This window comes from Castor canadensis, chromosome 6 (genome assembly GCF_047511655.1).
Source record: "Castor canadensis chromosome 6, mCasCan1.hap1v2, whole genome shotgun sequence".
NCBI classification, from domain to species: Eukaryota; Metazoa; Chordata; class Mammalia; order Rodentia; family Castoridae; genus Castor; species Castor canadensis.
The window spans coordinates 60456048-60481597 of record NC_133391.1 but is presented as its reverse complement, the minus strand read 5'-3'; the positions used below and the strand labels follow the sequence as shown (position 1 = coordinate 60481597).

At 39.8% G+C, this 25550-nt stretch overlaps 2 protein-coding genes across 5 annotated transcripts in view; both read right to left on the bottom strand.

Moving 5' to 3' along the window:
- Positions 1 to 25550, bottom strand: part of Sncaip (synuclein alpha interacting protein) — a 145432-nt gene that overhangs the window by 67337 nt on the left and 52545 nt on the right. For 2 of the 4 annotated variants that reach the window (XM_074076562.1, XM_074076561.1), the window contains exon 2: positions 6359 to 6461. In XM_074076562.1, coding sequence (XP_073932663.1) covers positions 6359 to 6415 — 57 coding nt within the window. In that variant the 5' untranslated portion in view covers positions 6416 to 6461. Of the gene's footprint in view, positions 1 to 6358; positions 6462 to 24944; positions 25215 to 25550 lie in introns of those variants that run through there. The other 2 variants (XM_020163909.2, XM_020163918.2) reach the window with 2 other exon arrangements.
- LOC141424115 (uncharacterized) lies at positions 15939 to 22854 on the bottom strand. The gene has a single exon (XM_074076560.1). It carries the CDS (start codon positions 17473 to 17475, stop codon positions 16504 to 16506), a length of 972 nt encoding a protein of 323 aa, XP_073932661.1. The 5' UTR covers positions 17476 to 22854; the 3' UTR covers positions 15939 to 16503.

The window sequence follows — 25550 nt, the reverse complement described above, 5'->3', positions numbered from 1 at the left end:
GCCAATAAACAATCACTACCAAAATATAAAGACTGGCAAGAAAAGAGCTTGCTACTGAAGAAAATTTTAAGGAACCAGGAGAAAGTACACATTTAAGGGGTGAGTGGGAATTTCTCAGGAGAGAGGTGCATCCTTGGTATTGAAGTTAAATGTGACCTACCATGAGGGATATACTCAGTTGTTATCACAGCATTATCTAAATGCTAGGAGATTATAAACCAAGTCTGAGTTATTGCTCCAAACCTAGAACTCTGCTTGGTACACTGTTAATATTTAATAAATGTTTGATGAGTAGACTGGCGTAAAAGCCTATAGTGGAAAAAAGGCAAATCAATTATGTAAATAACCTATACAGTCTATTTAATAAATCCAACAAGTGTCAGGCAAGGTAAGAACTTCTAGGGTTGCCTCAGGGTGAGGGAGGCAAATTAAAAAAATCTAGCTGTTACTCATTCTTTTTGGAAATCACTCATCAGTGAGCTTACACTCTACCTTCTCTAGCAGAGTTGGCTGGTACAAGATTTGCAGTCCAGGGAACTTGGTTCCAGTCCTAGGGTCTAACATTGGCTATGGGACATCAACAATAAAATTCATATTTTCTGGATTAAATGACTTCTAATTCATTTCCTGGGAGCTACTTAGAAAAGAGGGTGTGTGTTAGAACAAGGTGCGAGGGTTCTGATAATGTAGGGTAGAGAAGAGTAATGAAAGGCAACTTGGACTCAAGTCACTGCAGAAAAACACTATAAAAAGGTAGGATATTCTGAATAGTTGCAGAAGCTCGATCATATTGAGAGCAATGTTTTAACATAGACAAAAGCAGGGTGACTGTTAGGAAGGGCAGAGCTGATAGGTACAGTGAAGAAGGAACTGGGACAGTCAGAGACCTCATTGAAGTCTTGGTCATCTTCTAGGAACAGTAGAAGAATGTTCAGTAGGATCCATTTTTCTGAGTGGAAGAGCAAGCCAGGTGTGTGTGTGTGTGTGTGTGTGTGTGTGTGTGTGTGTGTGTTAACAATTAACAATACTGGGGGTTGAACTTGGGGCCTCATGCATGCTAGGTAAGTGTTCTACTAAGCTACATCCCCAACCCTTTTTATTTATTTATTATTATTATTTTTTTGGTGGTACTGGGGTTTGAACTCAGGACCTCACCCTTGCTAGGCAGGTGCTTTACCACTTGAGCCACGGCCAACACCCAGCCCTTTGTAAAATTTTTATTTTGAGATAGGGTCTCATTATAGAGCAAACTTGCAATCCTCCTGCTTCAGCTTCCCAATAGCTGGGATTACAGATGTACACCACCATGCCCAGCTAAGCCAGGTTCTTTGTACAGTGGATATCTTCATACTTTTTTCCAAACCTAAGTTCAGGGAAAGGCTGTCCCTGGTAAACTCTTCATTCCTTTTCGCATGGTCTCCCACTGCTGTGAAATGGGTCTTTGTTGAAATGGGACACAATCTGGGGAAGTGTTAGAGACCAAATTGAGTAAAAAATGGCACACACAAAACAGAGAGAGGGGGCAAGGTATTTTAGTGAAAATGATGTCTACTTGCAAGGAATCATGTTTCATATAGGATATGAAAACTCACTAAAGGTGAGGTTAGATCAGCATAAGAATTTATTTTTTCTACCAGAGAGTTCAAGCACCTCAGAAAAATGAAGCCACATCATTTTTTTTTTAATCCAGGTTGCAAGGATTTGGATCAAAGGGACAGCAAATAGGAAGGGTACTTACTCATCTTGATCTCACTTGTCCTGCATAAAACCAACTTGCAGCTGACAAAGAACATCAACTTTTATCAAGTTGTAGTCAGAGTGATACATAAAGGCAACTAAAATTTCCATGCAGGGACACAGAATGTACCACTCACTTCTATTTGTGTATGTGTGTGCATACTCATGTGCACATGCATATATGTATATGAGTTGTGTTTACATAATACAAATATACAAAGTTTCATGTTTTCCATATAAAATCCAAGGCAGTAAATAAAGATGATTACAGTTGACCCTTGGTGTCCATGAGTAGGTGGTTCCAAGAAGACTGCCATTGAGAAGAACCCACGCCTGCTCAGGATGCAGACCTCAGCACTGTGCTGTGGACGCTGGATTCATTTTTCTTATAATACTGCACGACTTCCGCTACACACATGCCACATCTCCTTTTCAACAATTACACATTTTCACTTTGTCACTTAAATTAAGCACATCAACTTTTTACCTTGCATTTGGGACACCATCTGCTTTGGGGAAGGCAGATTTTCACAAATTAAGGTCAGGGAAACAGCAAAAGACATAATTTAAACACAACTGACAACACAGGAATGACAACGCTTCTCTGCACCAACTAAGCTACATAATATGTGTGGGAACTTAAAACTTTCGTTTTTGAAATTTTATTTATTTATTTATTTTTACTGTGCCTGGTTAAAACCCCATGTAATAAATCTGGGAATAAGGCAGGTTTACTATATTAACATTTTGCAGAAGGTGAACTTGAGGTATAGTAAAATTGAGAGATTTACTTAAGTTCTCTTTAGCTGGTTTTATTTATTTATCATGAATACCAAGTCTGTTGCTGCCACAAAACAATTTGTAGTCACTTCAGTGCCAAATGGGGCTGGTGGCGGTCTGGAGATACTCTACTGCACCATGCTGCTCCAAAGGGAAGAAGAATATGGTGAAAGAGTTCTGTATTTAAGTCCTAACCCTGCCGCTTCCCTTTTGCAGGGTTTACCACTCTGCAAACCTCAATCTTCTTATCTGTAGAACAGGATGAGAACAGAATCTGTCTCCCAGAGTTGATGGGAAGCTTGAACAAGATAATGGTTAAACAGCTCAGTCCAGCATGTGGCATGATCAACTTACAATGATGGATGGTGGCTGTGAGTGAAGCTTTTCGGTAAATCTATAGTTCAGCCTCTGCTTTATTTATTCAGTCCTGCGTATGATGCTATTTTTGAGAACAGAAATTGGCCTTTCTTAATAAAACAAATGCACTAACATCTTAAGAATTCCAGAGGGTTTTTGGTTTTGTCTTAATGGGAGAGGGATCTGGCTCCCACAGGAACAAAGGGAGAAATGTGTAAACCCACTTGCAATGATAGAAAAGCCCTGTTTTGAGCCTTTGTGCTGTGTGTCGTCATCTCCCTACACCCTGCCCCCTGCACAGGCTTGCAGATATCACACAATGCTCTCTCTTTTAAATGGCAGGGTTACAAGAATGTACAGTTTAAAATCTGCATTTTGCAAAGGATGCACATTACTTTCAAGTCTGGGAACCTTCAAAATAATTTGGTTGCCTTCTGTGTTTTGTCTCATTAGGTAAAGACAAAAAAGTTCTAGTTGCTTTTTTAAACCAATATACAGCTTGTGTTTTAATTAAAACAAGAACCAGGCTCATGACCAGAGGGGAAAAAACCATGAAATACAAAGTCTAAACTACATAATAGGGCTAAGGTTGGAGAGTAAGAAGAGGACTTTTGAACTCCAGCATGGTTTTTGTAAACATCTTTTTCAAATGCAATGTGTGCTTTCCTACCCATTCCTGCCACTCAACCAGGAAAGAGGCAAAAGGGCTGTCCAAGAAAGAGGTTTACAGAATCCTAAAAATGAAAGCATGTTCATGGGAGACTACTTTTCTTTTTATACCCGCGAGTTAACACACTAAAAACATGCTCAAGTTCAGTTCCAGCATTTAAACAATCCCCATTTAGTCCTTAAGGCAGCTGTAACATTCACTGCTCCTACTTTGCCTAAATCGCTGAGAACAATCAGTTCACTCTTTATGAGGTTATTTTCACTTCTTCTCCATGAAATCATTAAACAAGAACAGTATGTTTAAGGTATTAAACTTGAATCATGCTGAACTATGATAAAGTCATCTATTAATAATGCTGGAGAGGATGCCAAAGTACAGCTTCCTCAGTTTCTAGGGGATTTCTCATCCTCAGTACCACCAACATTTGGGGCTGAATATTTCTTGGTTGTAGGGGACTGTCCTGTGCATTGTAGGGTCTTAGCAGCATCTCTGGGCTCTACTCACTACAGACTACTAGCACCTCCCAGGACAACAAGGAAAAATGTCTCAAGGTATTGCCAAATGTTCGGTGAGGGTGGGGGGACAAGTAACATCACTGCAATGTGAACTGCAGCAATAAACTACTTTCATCTGGAAGAGGCAGCCAACTTGACACTTTATATAGGAAATTTGTATCTTCAGCTTCAGTTTCATCATCTGTGAAATGAAGATGATAACAGTGCCTTCTTCAGAAGATTTTTATGAGTATTAAACAGATAATGCCCATGCCACAGTAAATGCTCAGTAAGTGTTAAGCCATTGTTATTGTTTTAATCCCGATTAATGTTTAAATGCAGGTTAAAGATCCAAATAATAGTGTGGTGACACTATTACAGATGGACATCTTTATTTATGTTTCAGAATGGTCAAGTTATAGAAGCTCAGCTATTGCATAATTCTGTAGCCTAATTTGCTAAACAGCTTTAGTTATTGTTTAACATATTTTATCTTTCAAGTAGAGCTTCCTAATTCATCAAAATTATGGGCTGCTGCCAGCTGATTCTTCTGTAAATACAACTGCTCTGTTGTACTTAAAAAAAAAAAATCTTGACATCATGCCTGGTCTTTTCCCTGGAGTTCTTTCTTCATCATTGGTCATATAAATATTATTATATTATTCATTGAAATAATAACAAAAGCTACCATTTTACGGAGTAACTTACTATGTGCCAAGCTAAGTGTTTCACATGTATTATTTCACTCAACCCTCAAAACAATCTTAAAAAGCTAGTTATCTCAGAAAGGTAAAGTGAATATGCTACAAATCATCCAGCCAGCAAAAGTCAGAGCAAGGAAAGAGCCCAGGCCAGCTGCCTTCAAAGCCTGTGTTCTTAAAATCCAACCTTATTATGAAACCTCAGAGATACCACCCAACTCCGAATCATAACACAAAGCTCCTTTTCTACAGCACCTTCCATCCTTTCCACACACCCCACACTATCATTCACTCTCTTGGCTTCTCCCCACTCAATTCAAAACACTTTGAGGGGAGTGATCATAAAAGAATCACACTCTGAACAATTTCTCAAGTCAAACATAGTGATTGAGAGACAGACAGATGGACTGACAGATAGACATCATGGGAAGGAGGAAACTCACTTCACCTTAGTCTGAATGAGGACTAATAAAAATTGTCTGGAAAATGCAATAAGGGAAGGTTGAATTCACATTTCTCCAAGCACAAAAAAAAGGAGTCATACAAGATTATACAAAATAGGAAATTCGTCAAACTCATCCCAGTAACCTCATTCTCATGTACAGTATACATATTTTACTGAAGGAACAAAGCAGAGAAATAAAGCTTCTGCCAGATGCATATTATAGTAAGCTCTTTTCTGTGAGAAATTTCCAGTGGTGGCCCAAACTCCAGGCCCTGAGAGATCAACAGAAGATGAGCTCCCAATAGGAAAGTTATGTGGCTACTTCAGAAACGGCATCTCATTCCATGCTGAGATGCCAAGGTGGCTGGAGCTCTACAGGCCAACTATGTGGCTCTGGATAAACTGCACTCGGCTCTAAGCAGGATGCAGGTAGAGATTCACCTAGAGCAGCCTTGAGTGAACCTGGAAGAAACAGGACATGTGCGCACTATGGGAGCAAAGAGACTCATCAGCCCACAGCATTTCAAAGTCAAGGAGGGGTCTCAGAGGTCAGTCCCCTATTGAATTTCTCAGTATTCCCAACAAGTGTCCAATCTGTGCATTGATACTTCCAATGGTTGGAAAATTCCCTTTATTTTTCGTTAATAAATAAGTATCAACTTGGCTTCAGTTTGTGTTCCTGCAAACTCTGGAGACTACTGGCTGTGAAAAGGCAGCTATGTAAGGAAACTGGAAATTAAAATTCTTAGGGTTAATATGTGCATATAACGGAATTTTAAAATCTACTCAGTCAATAATTTTGATGACATTGGAACAGATTAGGAATGGGGAGCTGGCAGAGTGGCAGAGCTCCTTCCTAGCAAGCGCAAGGACCCAAAGACCTGAGTTTAAATCCCAGTGACACCAAATAAATAAATAAATAAATAAAAATAAAAATGGAGTGAGAGGCTCAGGGAGATCAAGAGTGCCCTCCCCAGATCACACATAGTTAGGCGGCATTCACAACTTGGCCCAAAGGCCTCCAAACCACACTGTGTCTGTCACACTAGGTTTCTGTTTTCAATTCATAAATGTACTTGGAAGAACTGCGGATATATGAACTATCACAGAGAGTGGCCCGTGAGGTTGATAGCAGAATATCCTGAAAGTGTTGGCTGTGAGCAGTAATACTTACAGATATATCATCACTAAAGTCAATTTCATCCAAATCAAGGTATTCAGGGGCTTCCATTATTCTTCTTTGCACATTTTGAGTATGTTTAAATACTTATAATTTCCTGGACAAGATAGAAGCAGAAAAGAAAGGCAAAAAAGTTAGTTACTTAGCATTAAAAATGTAAACAAACAAAATAAGAAAGAAAGTTTAACCGGGGACTGGTGTTGCCTTGGAGCATTTTCTCTCTCCAAAGTTCCCAGCTTTCTTTCTGGAGCAGGAGGCACAGACTTGTCATGACAGTTTCCCCACTGAGCACCCACAATCCTTTGTTTTACTTAATTTGTGCCTGCTTGTCTTTGCCAGAGTAGTAACTGGGGTCAGAATTTTCCCTTGTGATAAATATTAGGATTCACTGCAGTCCACACTTGGTTCTCACCACACCCTGGGTGAAAGGGAACCAACCTGAAAATTTTAGGGAGATCATATTCAAATATTTCCTATGAGCATATCCTTGAACATTGTGCATGGAACAATGATCTCTCCTCAGTAATCATACAAATATAAGATAGATACTAACTAATCAAGGTAATGGATATGTAAGAATTTGTAGTATAACCTCCAATGCAACAAGAAACACACACACACACACAGACTCACAGTCCAATTTCAGATTTGAATTGCAGTTATTACATTGTCCTCTGCCTTAAACAGTTCTCACTGTGGCAGTGACCTGACACAGGATCCAGAAGGTCCTCTGTCAGCACTTGCCTCAGGGCTGCCTGTGATGATCTTTTAAACCTGTTGAGGTAAGATAGATCACCTCCTACTTCATTTCCTCATCACTCATCATCATCACCATCAGCGGTGACAGTGGCACCTACAGATGTCAAGAACAGAAATATAGATTTCTAGCCAGTGTCGTGGTGTGCAATTATCTTCTGCCACCTCTCAGATATTGAAAGAAGATTTCATTTCCCACAACTTGTTTTTCTTATTATAAAAACTGTCTTATGTACCCAGACTTGAGTATTTGAAATGATTCATTTTGTCCTCCTGGTTCTCTAGTCAAGGTGTGCCTTGCTGATCTGCAAAGAGACATTACTAGAAGACAAAGGTTCATCTAGGCTGATGAAAATGGGTTTCCCTATTTAAGATCAAGAGTGTAAAAAGCCCTATTTAAAAAAAAATGAAACATTTTAAATGCATTGCTTTCTTATTTTGAGCTGTTCTTTTTTAAGGTACAAAATATCATAATTATGATAAACAGAAAAATCATATTACCAAATTTAATTTTCCATGTTTCCTGTCCTTCCCATCCCATGGCATGTATCACTTTTACATAGTTTTAATTACAGTAGATACAGCCCATCCAAGAAAGGCTTAGGGTGCTCCTCCATGCTTAAATGAGATTAGCCATTTAGGATATATGGATAAAGTTCTGAAATCACTGTAAGTTTTAAAAGGAAAAGAAATCAACTTGTACTTATAAAAAAATTTAAACCAGAAATTTTATTATTCATAAAAATCTAAAAATAGGTTTTCAAGCAAATTCCTTTTTATAAAAATGCATTGCTTTTTTCCCTCTAATCCTCACAGAGCTTCCAGAGGGAAACACACACATTCATACTTGCAAATTACTCAAAACAACTTTCTCCCATTCAGATGGACTCTGAGATAATCCAGACTGCTTGGATTCTAGCTCATCAACTAACAGCCTTTCTTCCAGTCCAATTTCTTTACATTAAGTCGGTCCTCCACAATGGATCATTTGGATGGTTGATCCACAGACTATCTCATGGTCTTGGTGAACAACACAAAGATGATGCTGGGAGTTAGGATATGGTACAAACACAGTGTGGAAGCAGCACCCTAGTCCTTTCTTGGATAGACTGTCTACTATAAGTATAACTATACAAAAATGATACATGGCAGTGGAAAGGGAAGGACAGGAAACATGGAAAATTAAAAATAAATTAGGTGATGCATTTCAGGTATGATTGTTTTCTGTTTATTATAATTATATCATGTTTGTAACATGATAAATGTCTGTAAAATGATAAATAAGGAACAGCTCAAAATGAGAAAGCAATGTATTCAGAATCTCAACATGGAAATATGAGGCAACAAAGCATAAAAACAAGTATCAGGGCTGGGGACCAAGTGGACCTTTTAACACAGAGAGATACAAAGACAAATTCAAAATGCAGATGAAGATTCCTTAACTAACCAAATTAACAATTAATCATCAAATTAATTAATTTGAGGTGCTCTGACAAAAGAGAAGATGATGTCTTCTTAAGTGTAGTCATTCCAACAGAATGTAACTGTAGGTAATATAAATCATGACATCAAAACAGAAAATCTTTGTATTTGCCCTTGGAGGATGGCAGTGACATTCTTTATAAGTCAGAAGACAAAAGACATAGCCCACAGCTTATGTCTGTCTGGGTGGATGACCCAGCAAGCTCTGTGGCATCTGGAGCCTTCCTTTACTTCTTAAGCAGGCCTCCACAAACAGCCACCTTCTTTAAGATGTCTTACTCTGTCTTTTTTCCAAGGTGCCACTTTGAGAGTATTTATATAGTCGCAATGAGCAGAAACCCCCATGGTTCACCAATCCTGGCCACATTTCCAGCTTCTTTGTAATCAAAGATGAGTCCACAGTTGTCCTATAGGTCATTACTGTGTCTTCCCCTTTCTCATATGCCCTTCCACTAAGCATGTGCCACCTTCAGGCACTCTCTTCTGAGGGAGTAGGGTTGAAAGGGGAGGGAACGAGGTCAGGCTAGGGCAGCTGCTACAAATGATGCAATAGGATGAGGAAGCTGAGTGGACTTAGGTCAATTTTCTTTTCTTGCTCCTCTGCCACCTCCCACTAATCTGTAATATAAGTCAACGATCCCCTTTTCCAACTGATAACACATGTGCACTAACAGAAAGTCCAGCTACATGGGACACACATCAGAGACCCATGAGCAGAGTCTGGCCCACAGATGTGATTTGTTTGGCCTCAGGAGTGCTTTAAAAATCAAATCAGTTGCCAACTTGTAGACCTTGGGTGATTTCTTACAAAATTCTGGGTTTTTGGCTTTGGTTTAAAAAAATACATGAAGCTCTGACGACACAAGTCTGCATTCTCCATGACAACAACTGGCAAGGACTGAGCGGCAGCTGCTCCTACCTGCCTAGGAGGCTCCCCAGCCCACCAGAGCCCCTCCTGGACTGCTCTACTCCTGGGCTGCCTGGCCTGGGGGTGCATTTGAGTGTTTGACAAGTACCACTGCCACTACTCTCCTGTTTAATTGATGTCTCCTGCCAAAATGTTGACTTCATTTGTAGCTTAAGAGTGAATTTGTATTAAGGTCATTTTTAATTTTCATACCACAACGGCAAAAAAATTAATTTTTTTACAAATAAGCTACTGACATGTCACAGTTTGTGCTTTCACAGAGTCTCCATTTTAAATTAGTACTAGAAAAGAAAACCTTCACAAACATAATAAAATGTTACGAGGTAAGGATTATGTTTCCTTCACTTTCCTACCGGTGGATGAGGAAGGAGGGACCTTGCTTTGTTGTGACTGGTGTGGGTTTACATGGTGTCACTTCACTGCTGTGAGTAGAAGGGGAGTGAAGAAGTCAGCCAAGTGCAAGCCGAGAAGACCCAAGGCCATCCAGCACCAAGGCAAGGGGGCTCCCCTTTCTCAGGCTGACAAGCATGGGTTTATGCCTGAGTAAACAATATTTTTCAGGCTCTCCAGAAAGGGTACTTCAGCTTGAATCCTTTGAGTGACACTTCTATTGCCATGCATCAGAGTTGGCCATAGGCCCCTTTGGGATCTCAGGACCTCATCATTTGTAAGTTCGTACTGTACCCTGTACCTGCACACCATCAGCACAGATCCTACAAGCTTTGGCCACCATCTTAGGTTCTCTGAGGTCTCCTAAGGGCTTTTGTTTGTATTGAAGACTATGTTGACTGATTGAAATCATCCTATTTCGATCTCAACTGGGCTTTTAGTTTCTCTTGATGACATTGACAATTTTTAATTTATTACTCACTTAGGTTAGGCAGGGGATGGAAGAGAAGAGAAAGGTAAAGGAAATGTTTTTCAATAGCTTAGCTGTCCTAATTTGGGTAGAAAAGTTGACAGATAGGGAAAGAAGAAAATATTAGAATGTGGGGCACAGAGCCAGATGGCTGGGACCTGTGTGCTGTGCAGAAGTTGCGGTAACATCTTGGTCTCTTCCTATGGATGAGCCAAGTCACCCGAGGAAACCTTACCCAAACTCCAGGCTGATGGTTGGCTTGAGGAGATAAAGAATGAAGTAAAAAGCATCAACCATGTACAACGCTCGTCCAACTCATGAGGAAAACTTTCATAAACTGTCAAGAGCAGAAGTCCCTCTGGTGCCTGTTAAAGTGTGTGTGTGTGTGTGTGTGTGTGTGTGTGTGTGTGTGTGTGTGTGTGTGATGGTGGCAGGGGGAACATGTCCCTAATGGGTCTGTCAACACCATGTCACCTTCTCATGAATGACCTCAAACATGGCCCAACTATGTCCTTCAAATGAAGATTCAGTTAGGAAACAGCTCAGAGCAATGAAGACTCAAGCATGATAATAAAAAGCAGCCAAGTTTTTAAAAATAACCTTCCTCTACCTCTGTATTACTATTTTCAGGTGATTTAAAATTTCTTTGTTGTTGTGACTTGAAAAAACTGACTCTGAAAAATCATCCCAAATGAAAACTTCCAAAAATCTGGTGGGTAATGGCAACATCACTGGAAAAAGCTTACAATGGCCAACAGAATTCTCTGAGAAACTCAGAGAGAACCCTCATCTCAATGTACACACTCTGGTGTGCTTGGCTCAAAGAGACTCACTGACTTGTTACTACAGTCACATATCACATGAACTGCCCCACTGAAATTCTTTTGAAAATGTATTGCCTCACTCCATTTATAAGGAGTCAGTATGGACTCATTCTGAAGGCTCCGGTTACACACATTTCTCCTTTCCTGCCAAAGTCACTATTCCTAGTTACCAGTATACTATGCGGCCTGGTAATTAAAAATAAGCTGGGCTTGTCAAAATAAATGAGCAGAGTATATTTAGTGATGAGGTAACTTCAAATTGATTTGCCTTACAACTTATTTCTTTACTCTTTAATCCATCAACACTTGGGAAAATTCAGTCACTCCCCCTCACCCCCACACACCCGTGCCAAATTTATACTGGAATAAATTTTCAATCTGAAAGCCTGCGTATAGATGCTGGGTTTAATTTCTTCAATATAAGAGCTCAAAAGAAATTACAAAGTAAGAACTGGAAGGCCTGGGTGGAAATGTTGTCCCCAGTTGGCTCAGTAGCTTGGCTGGCAAGGAAGCAACTCATTCCAAATGTTGGATTCAGTTTCTTTCGCTCTTTGATTCAACAGTGGCCAGAAGCATGGCAGTTGCTAAATGCCTAGTCTTGAAGCAGAAAAATGAGAGAGGCAAAAAATTTCTACTGAGAGAGGCAACTGCAGGAGAGCCAAGAAGCATGCATAAGGGAAGGAGGAAAAGCATAGCCCTGCAGAGCTCATCTGCTGCCTCACTTACAGAATAGTCTGGGTGTACATACTGCATAAAAACCACATATGCTCCATGCCAGCAGAGACACCCAGAACAAGGGGCAAGCAATAAGAGAACAGTTCATTACAGTACAATGAGATACTTGATAAGGCAAATACATATGAGCCCGAGACACCCAGTCTAGACCTTGGAGATGAGGGAAGTCAGCCCAGTGTAGGTGAAAGGTGTAGGATGAGGACAGGAAGAAGTGCTCTAGGAGTGGTTACTGCATGGGCAAAGACCTGAGGTGAGAATCTGAAGGACATTTTCCAGAGAGATGACTGACTTAGCACCTATTGCTGTATTTTTGCTTCTAAAAAGGGATTTTGAATGGTGAGGACCGGTGTGGGGGGGAGGGTGACCGATAAGGGCAGTCAGGGGAGTATTTCCAAAGCCAGCATGTAAACAGAGCACATCTTGGAGTATGAAGTTTTCCAGCATGTTTGGAAAAACATAAGTGATATCTGACATGAATGTACTGTAGTAACCCTGCTACAGCTCCTGGGGAAGGGATACTACATTTCCTCCTGGCTATCCTAGGGAGAACACTCAGAAAAATCTGTGAAGGATCTACGACTGGGTACTTTTCCATATACTTTCCCACTCACTGTCTCACAAAGACCCTGGGAGACAAACCTCTTTATAATCTCCATGATGGAGGGAAGGAAGCCAAGGCTCAAGGAGGTTATATAATGCCGCACAGACACACACATCCAGCGCTTGTGATTTTAAGCCTGGCACTTTTCTCTGTTACTTCAAGTTGCCAAGCTGCAAGGGTCAAGTGACCCTGCATCTGTGTTAAATGTTTTCTTTTTTTTCAAATCACCTTCAATATATTTAATCTGACTTTATGTATCACAGCTTCGTAAGGGAGGCAGAAGGTTTACACATGAATTTATAAATTCACAATTTGCATTTATATCCTTACTATGATAAAGATGGCAAAACTCAGCAACACTGTGGTCCCGGTTATGTACTATTAACTGGAGGCAAGGCCAGCGAACACAAATCACCTCCTGCTAACAGGTCTAGGGCTCTTCTGATCTGCCTCGAACTGCTCTGAAGATGGATGTCCTTCAACCATGCAGGTCAGAATCCCAAGGATACTCATCCCTAAGTTATATTGCACTGAGTATTCACAAACTATAACCCCAAACAAATTCTCTTCTTTCTATCAGAATCTAAGCAGAAATTGTAAACATGATCATCATTAAGGAAAAATGCATAGACATTTGTGTTCCCAACTGCCTTACCCTTATGAATCCCTGCACCAACACATAAAATACTTTATATTCCATAGCTAGTTGGTTTACTGTTTCATCTTTAATATTAAGTTAGATTATGACCATCCTTCCTTATGTCTTGTTAAAAAGGCAATTAAGAAAGTACTCTACTAGAAAACTTCATGTCAGAGATCAGGATTTCTCTGACAAACCCCTATAAGGGTTGGTCTTTATAGTTACGAGTTCTGCAAATGGTCTGGGGGTCATTTCTTACTTTCTGATGCCAGAATGAACTTAAACTATAGCTTTAGAGCTTTAAAACTCTTAGGTTTTAATTCTGTGGTAGATATACGTATTTATATGCTTTCAAACCTGTACTTGTGTCTGTGTGTGAATAAAAACTAGTTTAACATTTAAATTCTTTTTGGAAGAAGGAAAGAATCCATACTCACAGCAGCTGTGCAAGAGAAAATAAAAGAATGTACAGCAGAAAAAATAGACACAAACACACACAACAACAAAAGAAAAAAATATATTGTGTTCATTTCTGGGTGCTACTTCAAGGCTACAACTCCAGGCCAACTGGAATGTACCAAGACAGAGCAAGGAGCCAAGACAGCCAGCAACTGGGAAACTCTTGTCTCATGTACCACAGCTAAGAAAATACCAAACTAGGAGAAAGGGGAAAAAAACCAACAACTCTGATTTTTCTCCTAAGAATCGAAATACCCAGCATGTCAGGATTGAACTTCAACTTCAAGGGTAGATCTTTCAACTTCAGAGATGCCAGTCTCAGGAAAAGACTTCCTCATAATGACATTATGAACAGGATGCTTTGCAAGATCAAAACAACCCCAGGAGATACTGCTCAGATAGAAGTTTGGAGGTGTCCTCTGAGTACGGTCAGAATCCTGCATTGGACTTCAAACTCAATGATTCTGTGTAGTTATCAGAACAGTCCTGACCCACTTTGCCCACTTCAGGGTGTTATCATGACAATCTCTGTTGAAGCTCCCTTATCCTCACTCATCTGCTGTTCTGATTCTGCCAGAAAAGGGAATGAAATATAGAGGTTAAGGGAGAAGAAAAGGGAGCCAGCAAGAGTTAAACTGGAAATAATTGAGTTAAACTGGAAATAATTTTAAAAAGAGAACTGGAATGTTGTTCATTCAGTGAGAGTATGATTCTCTGTCATAGGTGAAATTTACCGATTCTGCAAGGACAAAACTATGATCTAATGAGGCCCAACAAAAAAGAGAATATCTGGGAAGAAAAAGAAAACTTTTCTAGCATTAGGAAGTTGAGCAGGGGTGTAAGCCAACCGTGTCTTGAACTGGCTTCTGGAAAGAAACTATGGAACAATCTAGGAACTGATCCTTAGTTATGTACGGGATACTGTCCAAATTCAAGTTCCAAATTTTTGATGCACCTGAAGTGGTCATGCTTTATTCTTGATTTTGCAAAAATTACCTAATTTCTACAGTGGATTTCTTTGTTTGGCAATTACTGTTGAGAACGTCTGGAACACAGATGGTAATTCTGAATGCCATCTTAAAGAGAATTAGACACAGCAGAAATACGCATGGCGAGCACTGGAGGCGACATCTTGAGTCACTTATCTTGGCTTTATTCTGATCACTTGTGGGGATTAAACTTTGGAGCAACCCTAGAATAGTGGTTCTCAAACTTCAACATGCATGAGAATCACCCAGGAGACTCATTAAAACAGATTGCTGGGTTCAACTCAGAGCTTCTGAATCAATAGGTCTCCAGTAGGGTACAAGAACCAGCATCTCTAACAAGTTCTGGTCTCAGAACCACATTTAACAACCACTACCTAAGATCAATGGCTGTCCCAGCTCTGGCTACACATGCATTTAATTAAAAGATGGTGACCTCTTCCCCACATCCTCCATCTCCCCAGATGTTCGCGTCATTATACAGGATCCATGCCTAGTGCCCTTCTGATTAAGCTGCCTCAATGGATGTGGCTAGGCTTTTCCCATGAAGACCACCCAGAAATTTCTGAAGGTCTTAAGTCTGTTTTATTTTTTTTAATTCCCTGTGCTATACAGGGGCAGTTATTGGCCCATACAACCATACACAATTTCAGCTTTGGTTATTTTAAAATTTCCTCTCTCTGCAGCACTTTGTGGCAACAAAGATATTCTAAATCTCTTCTGTAAACAGGATCCAGATTTATAATTTTTGACACAGTTTTTTCAGAGCAGAGGGATGTTAATTTCAAGATACCCATTCACTGGAACCGTAGTACAGGAAACCCAGGGTCTATTACTACAGAAGGAAAATGGAAAAATATAAGGATATACTAAGAATTAGCTTAAAATGCAATGTTTATAATTTATGTAACATTAAGTGTAGTATATTTAGTATACATACATATTTAAAATAATTACTTACTATATCCAAAGCAGTCTGAATGGTTACACTGGCTACCTGTGAAAAATAAAAATCTGGCCATGTATTTTTAATTAGAATTACAATGTGCTTTTAAAAAATTAAATCCAAATCCAGAAACAAAGTTAGTATGAGAATTTCTTATAGTTTGTGAATGTACCAATTTAAGGATCAAAAGAGTAAATAAATTATCTATAAAATAAATGCCCTTTTCCTGAAGAGAAGATGTAGTTTGCTATTTTAGGTGTTTAAGCAAGGATAGTGAGCTCCATGTTTGTAGTAACCAAATATCTATATATATATTATATATATATATATATATATATGCAGAGTATGACTTAGCAAGTACAAATTCTTTATTCCAACGCTTTTATCTAGTCCTAATTTACTGAAGACACTTACAGTGAATAAAGTGAGAAAATTTCATGTCAGCTCACTTGAGGCACTATTACTAAAATAGAAAAACTGAACACTGTACACCTGTCAAATGCACTTTCAGTAACTGTGGAGGCATTTCAAGAGAAACAGCAGATGAACACATAGGGTAACTCTGGGGGAGCTTTAGGTATTCAGCTAGGAAGTGCAGTCCTTGGTTTCAAGAATATGTTGTTTTTCATGCAAACATCGCACAGAGAAAATACTTAATACAGCATTTATGTTGAGTTCATTTCCATACCTACTGTGCTAATTACTGAGTTACTTTAGGATTTCTACATTGAAAACCTTGGTATTATTCTAAAGAACAAATGTGTGATAACTATTTTTCTTCAATTTACAATAACTTAAGCGTTCTTATGTCTTCTTCCACATCTACTTCCAAAGTCAATTTTCTAACTGTTGAACGAAAACCTCTGCCACACCCTCCTGCAACAGCGCCTGTTTTCCAGGGATTAAAATCCAGCTCTTTGCCATTATGCATATGGAGAAAGAATAACATTTGCAGGCTGTGGTGTGGATTTTTCCTCTTTAGCACCACAAAGGGACACCAGCTTCATCTTGTAATTAACCAACATGAGCAGGAAAGGACTGAGAGCAGAGAAGCCTGAAGAAAGGGCTGTGAGAACAGCTGGGATGAAGACCTGTGCTGCCAAGTCTTTGAAGAAATAGACTAAGATAAAGTGAGAAATCCAAAGTGGGGTGATCAGGAACATTAACAAAACACTGAACTTGGCCCCTCTAAGGATTTCAGTTTCTGAATCATCATCTCCAATCCAGATGTCGCCATATGTCATCTTCTTTTTCTCTGTGAGGAGGAAAGACATCCAGAAACAGACAAAGACTAAGATGGCTAAAGGGAGACTATCAATCAGAACTAAAAATATTTTCCCATAGTAAAATTCTACCTGCTTGTCTCCAAAGTCAATTAAGCAATCCACGTAAATCCTGTTAGTAGGCAAGGAGTCTGTATCATTTCCTGCATTCAGGTATTCTGGCTTTCTAGTATAAATTAAAACTGGGATGTACACAGCCACACCAGCACCCCAAAGTGCAGAAATCCCCATCAAGGGATGTTTTTGTTGGTCCAGGTTTGCAGCCTCACTCAAGGTGTAGACAATTCGGTAAAGCTTCCGATGGTAAAGCAATGCAAAGTGTAACATGAACCAGATGGCCAGTGAAGTTGTCAGGGCTGCTGTGAAGCGCAAAACTTTGCAGCCAGCTGTATCCAACATGATACCAGAAGAATAAACAATTTTCATGACGTTCACTACCAAGTTTTTAATAAGGTGGACAAGTATAAGACTGAAAATTAGAAGAAATGATGTTTGTAAACGCCCAGTGATACACTTCCTCGTAGAATAAAATAAACACATGTTTCCCACAAAGCTCACAAGGATTAGAATGACACAAGCGGTGATCTCAAGCACGTCTGCAGAGTACTTCATGGTAAACACCAAATCACTAGCTCCAGTATCTTCTTCTCTTCAGTTTAAGTCATCAGGCTTTCAGAAAATTTTTAAGAGGCCTTTGTTTTTGTTAATCCACTACACTGACAAAAGTATCCACTGGAAGCAAACGAACAGTTCAAGAGGGTCTGTAACAGAATTCTGCTCGTTCTAGGGATGAGCTGCTGAAAACAGAACTGCTTCTCAAAGGAATTCTATTCGATCATCTCTAGGGACTGTTATGATGACAGAGTTCTAGGTATCATCACCTAATTAAAAGTTCTCAGAAATGTATTTATAGTACTGTAATGCAATTTCTTCAGTACAATCTGATACAGTTTTCAACACCCACAAGGGGGAAAATAAAATTAAATTTATGCCAGCAAAGGAAAGGTGGCCAGAGGTTGAAATCATCTCACTCTATTCATGGAAAAAAAAAATTCAGAAGTGCGGTGTCTGAATAGCAATCAAGATTTCAAAATAGTAAAATGAGAAAATAAGGATGAGGGTAATAAAATGAGAGATTTATGCATAAGAAATGTTTTTCTAGTTTCTCCACCAGTTTTGCAAAGCAGGAACACTACTAACGGTTCTGATTACCTCACAGGATTGTTAGGAAAACAAAAAGAAGATGATAGAAAATAGCTGTGAAGAAAGTAGGGAAGGGAATGAAGAAGGGAGAGAGAAGAGAGAAGGGAAGAAGGGAAAAAGGAAAAAATAACACCCTTTTATAGATATGGGCATTTCGTTCATGACCAAATCCCTAAACTTTTAGTTAAAGAGATACTTAACAACTGGGAAGTGGTTAGGGAGACTTTTTCTCCTGGAGCACAAGATGCTAGAAAGAGGCTTCTAAGTGTGACTGGAGAGTGCAGAACAAGAGCAAAGAGGACACTGAAATCCAGGCTCACGTGTCTGGCATTAACTCACTGTTTGGATGAATCCTACTTGCCAAGTATATCATAATGACCCGTTTTGGGGATAAACTACAGTCATGCACTGGTTAACAGGATATATTATGATAAGAAAAGCTTCATGAGGTGATTTTGTCATTGTGTGAACATAGAGTGTATCTGCACAAAAAAAGACAGCTATGACACCACTTGGTTGTACAATCTTTGGGACCACCAACACATATGTGATCAATCATTGACCAAAAATGTCATTATGGGTCTGTTACTGGACTTTCCCTCTATACATTTCCTTGAAAGTTTTGTTGTCAGTCATTATATCTTATACTGTCAAAACGTGTTTTAGTCTGAGCCAGCAGTATAATAGAGCTAGCTTGCACCAATTTGAGAAGTGGTGCTCATTTTTCCCAAAATCTATATTCAATGACTTCATGTTGACAGCTTGCAATTGACCATACTAGGAATAGTTACACTATGGAAAATGGCAAATACTACAAATCAGGGCTTTGGGGGGAAGAAAACTTTTCTAAGCACAACATTGGTTTAACCAAAAAGTACAGATTATAGTGATACAAAACTAGCTGAAATTTTATCTACATGAGAAGATCAATACCCATTCAGTAGAGTGCAGAAAGCTAGAGTGCACATGATAAGAAGCTTGTGACAGTATAAGCAGATAGAAATCTGGACCCCACAGTCCTAGTGGGGGAGGGAGATGAGGATTGAGAGAAGACACTTGCTATCAATTCCCTTTTCCCTAATTGGATACTAAGATAGCTATCCAGCTTAAGAGTCCAAACACATCAGAGTTTTCTTTCCCTTAGAAATACCCAGTCAGTGTTACTCACAATTAGTCAAGTAAGCACTCCACATCTAGATTGATAATAATAACAGATAGTAAAAACACAATAATAATGCTCATATTGGTTATAACTCATTTAGCACCAACTTGACCCAGACATTGGGTTGGTGTATTTATTACAAGTTTAATAACAACTTAATCTATAGGGAGTAAAGTGCTCAAAAACAACAACTAATGAGAGAGGGATCACAGCCAGGTATGAATGATTCTCAAACAGTGGGTCACTGCCTCTTTGCACATGTAGTCAGACTACAGATTTTCTGTTGACTATTCTCAGTCTCTTCCTGATGATCAGTAATTGTTCATCTAACAGATAGAGCCTGACTATAAATACTTTGTTTTGAGAAGAGTTTTCTTGAGTTTATAATATACAAGTAATGCAGATTTTTGAATGAGTAATGCAATTAGTCATTTCCCTTCTCTTTCAATAATAATAAATAATGGGTGTTTACACTTCTGTACTACATAAAGATCTTCAAAAGCACTCTATAGAATTCTACCAATTTTTGATTCCTTACTGAAATGAAGAAAGGATGTATCCAGCAGTAGTGAGCTTCCCCATAGTGGTAATGTCTTAACAGAGGCATAATGGCTATCTGAGGTAAATTTGTAGAGCAGTGAAGAACAACCTTAAATGAAAGGCAACATATAACCACTGTATTAGTCCATTTTATGTTGCTATAACAAAATACTGGGCACTGGTTAATGTATAAAGAAAAGAGATTTATTTACCTCACAGCTTAGGGAGCTAAAAGTCAAGATCAGGCATACTTATTGTTTGGCCTTTCCTAAGGGTTCCCCTGGCCATGTTACATGGGGGATTGCATTAAGGCAGAAGTGTATGTGAGAGGGAGACACCACATGGTAAAACAGCAAGCTAGAGAGAGTGGGGAAGGGTCAGTTCTGCTCTTTTATAACGACTCCCTCTTAAGAACTAACCAAGGTCCTCATAATTCTTTCTAAGGTCAGCACCCAATGACCCAATCTTCCTCTTGCCTCTTCCTATTAAAGGTTCTACCACTTTCCAACATCATCATACTGAGGACCAAGCTTCCAATACCTCAACTCTTGGAGGCCACACTTAGACACATCCAAACCATAGCATCTGTCCCAGGCCCTCAAGGTCTGTGTGTGTCTTACAATGCAAAATTTATTCATTCCATCATGAGTAGTCCCAAAGTCTTAATGCATTCCAGCATCACTCAAAATCCAAGTTCAAAGTCTCATTTGAGACTCAAGACAATCTGATACCAGGTGTGAGCCTATAAAATAAAAAGCAAGCTACAAAGTTTCAAGGTGAAATGGCCAAACAGGCAAAAAGCACACATAGGCCTAAAGAAAGGGGTCACAGGTCTCCAGCAAGAGCAAAATCCACAGGATGGACATCAAATCTTAAAGCTACCAGTTTGGCATCTTGTGCACACTGCAGGGAGTAGGCATCAGAGGCCTTGGGGGGTGTTACACACTGCTGGTTGCTCTACCTTTCTGAGGTCCCCATTCCCACAGTTCCACTAGGCATTTTCCTAGTGAAGAGTCTCTGCACTGGTTCCACCTCTGTAGTAGACCTCTGCCTAGCCGCTCATTGAAATCTCAGTGGAAGCTGCCATGATCCTACAATGCCTGCATTCTGTGCACCTGTAGACCAGTAACACACACACACACACACAAACACACACATACCACCAGGGGCACTGCCAGCACGAGCTACACTCAACCTACAGCTACAGCCATGAAGTGCTCCAGCAGGGTCTCATGGACCTGGGCAGCAAGCCCCAGAATCCCCCAAAATCTGTGTACATAGGTCTCTGGGCCTATAATGGGAAGATTTCTGAGATACTCTTAAAGCCTTTCTCAATTACCCTGCCAACTAGCACATGACTCCCTTCTGTCCATGCAAATCTCTTTATTAAGCTTGGCTATGCTCTGATTTTTGTTTTCCCAAACATGCTTTTCCGTTCTCCCTCTGGCCAGGCTGTGAATTTTCCTTTTGCTCTCAGTCTCACTGTAAATCTGACTAAAGGGTGCCAACAGGGCTCATGTCGTAGCATGAATGCTTTGCTGTTCAGCAAGTCTTCCATCAGATATGACAGATCACCACTCTTAAGTCTGACTTTCCAAAAGGCTCCAGGAGCTGGGCAGAATGTAGCCAAGTTCTTTCCATAGCATCCTGTAGGGTCCTTATGCCCATTTGAGACAAGTTCTCTAGTCTCCTTGTCTTCTGAGCCCTCATCAGAAATCCCCCTAACATTTTGCACACAACACTCCATGCTTTTACTCCGGGCTCCTCCAAACTCTTCCAACCTCTGTTAGTTCCAAAATCACTTCTAATTTTCAGGCACAGTTATAGCAATGACCCCACTCTTTGGTACCAATTTTATGCCTTAGTACATTTTCCATTGTTATAACAAAATACCTGAGGATAGGTACTGCTTAAAGAAAAGGTATATTTAGCTCACAGTTTGGAGGTTCGGGGCATAGGCATGGTTCCAGCCTCTGCTCCAACCTCTGGTGAGGTCCTCACGGCACATGGTATCACAATGGCAGGAGCATATGTGGAATGGAGAGACTACATACTCTCACTAGGCTCAAGCTCTTAAAGATTCCATCACCTCCCTACATCACTGCACTAAGGTATAAGCTTCCAACATATGATCCCTCAGGGGACACACTCAAACCATGTCAAACCACAGCATCCATCTTAATTTGAGATTTAATTTTCAGATCATGAATTAAGAAATTGTTTTCGTGATGCTGTTTCTCAAATATGACCAAATAGTAACAACTATGGCAAAAAAATTGGACCTTCACATGTATGGTATGAGGCTAATTATAAAACCAATGTTTTGCAAGACCATTAAAAAAATTACATAAGCCATTTATTTTTCAAAAGATTTGCATTGCATTATGGCAAACATACAAAAATCTGTGCCATGGTTTTCCTTCAGAGTTATCTCTATACTAAATGAACAGCACACATTAAAATATATTGGAAATAAAATTAAAGTTTTAAGTTTTGCGAATATGTACTCAACCAATGAATACTTTGCTAACTAGAGACACTAGAATGAAGAGTTTTTATTGAGAGTTTATTTTGTCTGAGCATGGCCTGGACTCAAGTATGATACACAAGAATGTATGCCACTGTCCCTACCTTCTAGAGACATATGGTCTTGTCAAAGGTATATGTTATATGAATTTATTCCATGTATGTAAACAATACAATGCAATATAAGATATGTTTACATTTAATATTTATTAATCAAAAAAGTGAACAATTCAATGCAATAAGCCATATGATTATGAGTACAAGAACAAAATATTTAAAGAGCAGAGAGCTCTGTGGGCAGCACTGTTTTTTTGCAAGAAGTTTAATTTTATATCATATTATTTTATTTTATGCCATGATATTATTTATAAAAAGGGGTTCCACAGTGACATTTCCACACAAGCATATGTTCATTGGTCATATTCACCCTTCTATTCATCTTATCTCTATCTCCACCTTTTTTTTACAGTTTTTGTGAATTTCAATATGCTGTTTTCATACATGTATATGATATATGCACTTTGATCACATTCATCGTCCTATCACCCTCTCTTTTCTCCTTCATTCCCCCCCCCGTACTTGTTTCCCCCAAAACAGCCTCCCTTTACTTTCATGACATATATAAATATGCATAAATATCCACATATGAGGGAAAACATGCAACATATGTCTTTCTGGGTCTGGCTTATTTTGCTTAACAAAATGATCTCCAGTTCTATCCATTTTCATGCAAATGACATAATTTCATTCTTCTTAGTGGCTGAATAATATTCTATTGTACATAAGGACCACGTTTTCTTTATCCATCCATCTGCTGATGGACACCTAGGCTGATTCCACAGCTTGGCCATTGTGAACTGTGCTGCAGTAAACATGGGCGTGCAGGTATCCCTATTGCAGGCTGACTTACATCCCTTTGGATATAGGGCAGTAAGAGTTTTAATTTCCAGTTCAGAGATAAGGAAACTGAAGTCTGGAACAGTTAAGCCACTTACCCTAACCAGCAGGAGGAGGAGGCACTGAACTCTAGACCTCTTAATTTCAAGGGGTCTTTTTGAGAGGAAAAAAGAATCAGGAAAGCAAAGCTGAGCTGTGATGTACAGTGCAGAAACCCTGAATGCCAACCCCAAGCTCAAGGTGAGCTCCTTGAACAGAAAGCCCACTGCTCAGAGGCACCAACATGCCCTGATCCACAGGGGCCCAGAAAGCAAAACTGCATCTTCCTGAGGGGAAACAACTGATGTGGACACTTGTAAGGGGAATGAAAAAAAATCTCTCTTTGAAAACCAAACATTGGTGCTGCCAATCCATCTTCACTGAGGTCACTTGAGAACTGAGGAGTTCAGAGGTTCTCTACAGCTTCCATTTACTTTGGCAAAAGATTTAACGGAAAGAGAACTAAAGGAGAATTTATATGGCTCAGGCTGTTTTCCAAATCTCAAACTGCTAACAGCTATCTAGAATTTACTTTAACTCACAATCACATGGAAAGTGGTTCAGATATAAATGCTTTCCGTGTGCCTTCATGCCATCTAGGTTTCCTCAAATGTACATATGAATTTAGAATATTAAAGACTCCAATTGGAAATCTCAGAACCCTGGCTCCTGCTGATAGAGACTGCTGTTCCTTCATGTGACGTCGGGTCGGGAGGAGGTGAAGTAACTGCCTTCACGTGGGCATATGATCATCTCACAATAGTGCTAAGAAAAACTTCACGTGCTGAGGGAAGGGCATTTACGCCTTTAGATTGAGTATGTAATATAAGTGTCTTCTAAGAAGAGAAATCTGAAACTTGATTCTAAGTGTAATTCATGTGAGGGTACTGATTTACTTTCATGAAGATCACAGGGAGAGCTCAATTCTCCAGAGCAGAGCTGGTATAACCAAGCAGGATAATTCACTAACTCCCAGAGGGATGGTGCTCAAAACGTCTGATTTCCGCTGGCCAGCAAATTAATATTTACACTTTTATATAGGGCTAAATGGAAGAGATTACCAAATCTTTCACCATTTAATCAATGGCTGCCTGCAGTTATTTTTAGTTCTCTCTGAGGCAGTCATTTTGTGACTAGCCAGGGTAAGACTAAAACCCTTAGCCCCAAATTAGAAGTGAGCAGCAAACTTCAGGCTGGCTGGGGCCAGAGCAATTAAATGGCAATTGCCTTTTGGATATACTAATGTTGCTAATTCTATGCTGTGCTAAGCACTGGGAAATGTGGATAAGAGCTCCAGGCCACTCTGGTGGGAGAAGGAAGGGAAGATTTATTAAGCCTGGCACTGAGCTAGATCTTTCACATACGTTATCTCCTGAAATCCCTATAGTAACCCTATGAGGTATTATTACATGCAATAAGGCTGAGAAACTTGATCAGTTCCAGTTGGTTCGGGACTGAGTCAGGAGTCCCATTAGATTTGTATGGCTCCAAAAAGCAGTGAGTTGGCAAGGCCTTAAAAATAGAAAGAAACTTCTGGATACACTAGATTCAATAACTACAAGAAACTGGTAGCAGAGAAAGATGGGAGAATTTGAAATGCCGCCATAATGAAAACCCTTGCAGGTATGAGGACCCCAGAAGCACCTTTCCTTGTGTGTGGAAAGGAGGAGTCCCACAGGAAAGTTTTGGGGAAGAATCTAGGGCAGCCTCTTACCAGCATATAGGAGCTGCGAGCAGAGCTTTGCCATAAGCAGACTCATCCTCTGGTGCTCAGGGAAACCACCTCCTGCCTTGGACCCTGCAGGGCCCCCAGACTGAACGAGGTGGGAAGGAGGGGAGGGGAGCAGGCAGTGTCTGGTCACCTGGCACTTTCTAGCCCAATCAACCGAACAACAGTCTGTTAAAAATAACCCTAGGGATATGAACTCAGAAGACCCTGGGTAAATCATGAATGGATTGTGGAAGATTTAACCAGTCCTGTCTGCTTCGTCTCTCAGTTTCTCAGAGACACTGAAACTTAAATATACACACACAGAGATACAAGTTGATCATGGAGTTCACACAAAACTTGGAACCCAGTCTGAGTGATGCAGAGCACTACACAAACACTGGTTTTTGCTAATTTATCTGCTACATCATACAGTGATGGATGCTTTCTGATCGCAGGGGGAAGGAGCTCCATGGACAAAAATCTTGGTACATGTTTCAGTCAACCACTGACCCCTGTGTGTACAGATGCCATCTGCTCCTGGACATCACCACCTGACCTCCCACAGGCTTTCCAACTCAAATTTAACCTGACTTGCTTACCATGGTCTGC

Coding starts and splice junctions, on each gene's coding strand:
- LOC141424115 (XM_074076560.1), bottom strand. CDS start 17,475: ATGAAGTACTCTGCAGACGTGCTTGAGATCACCGCTTGTGTCATTCTA.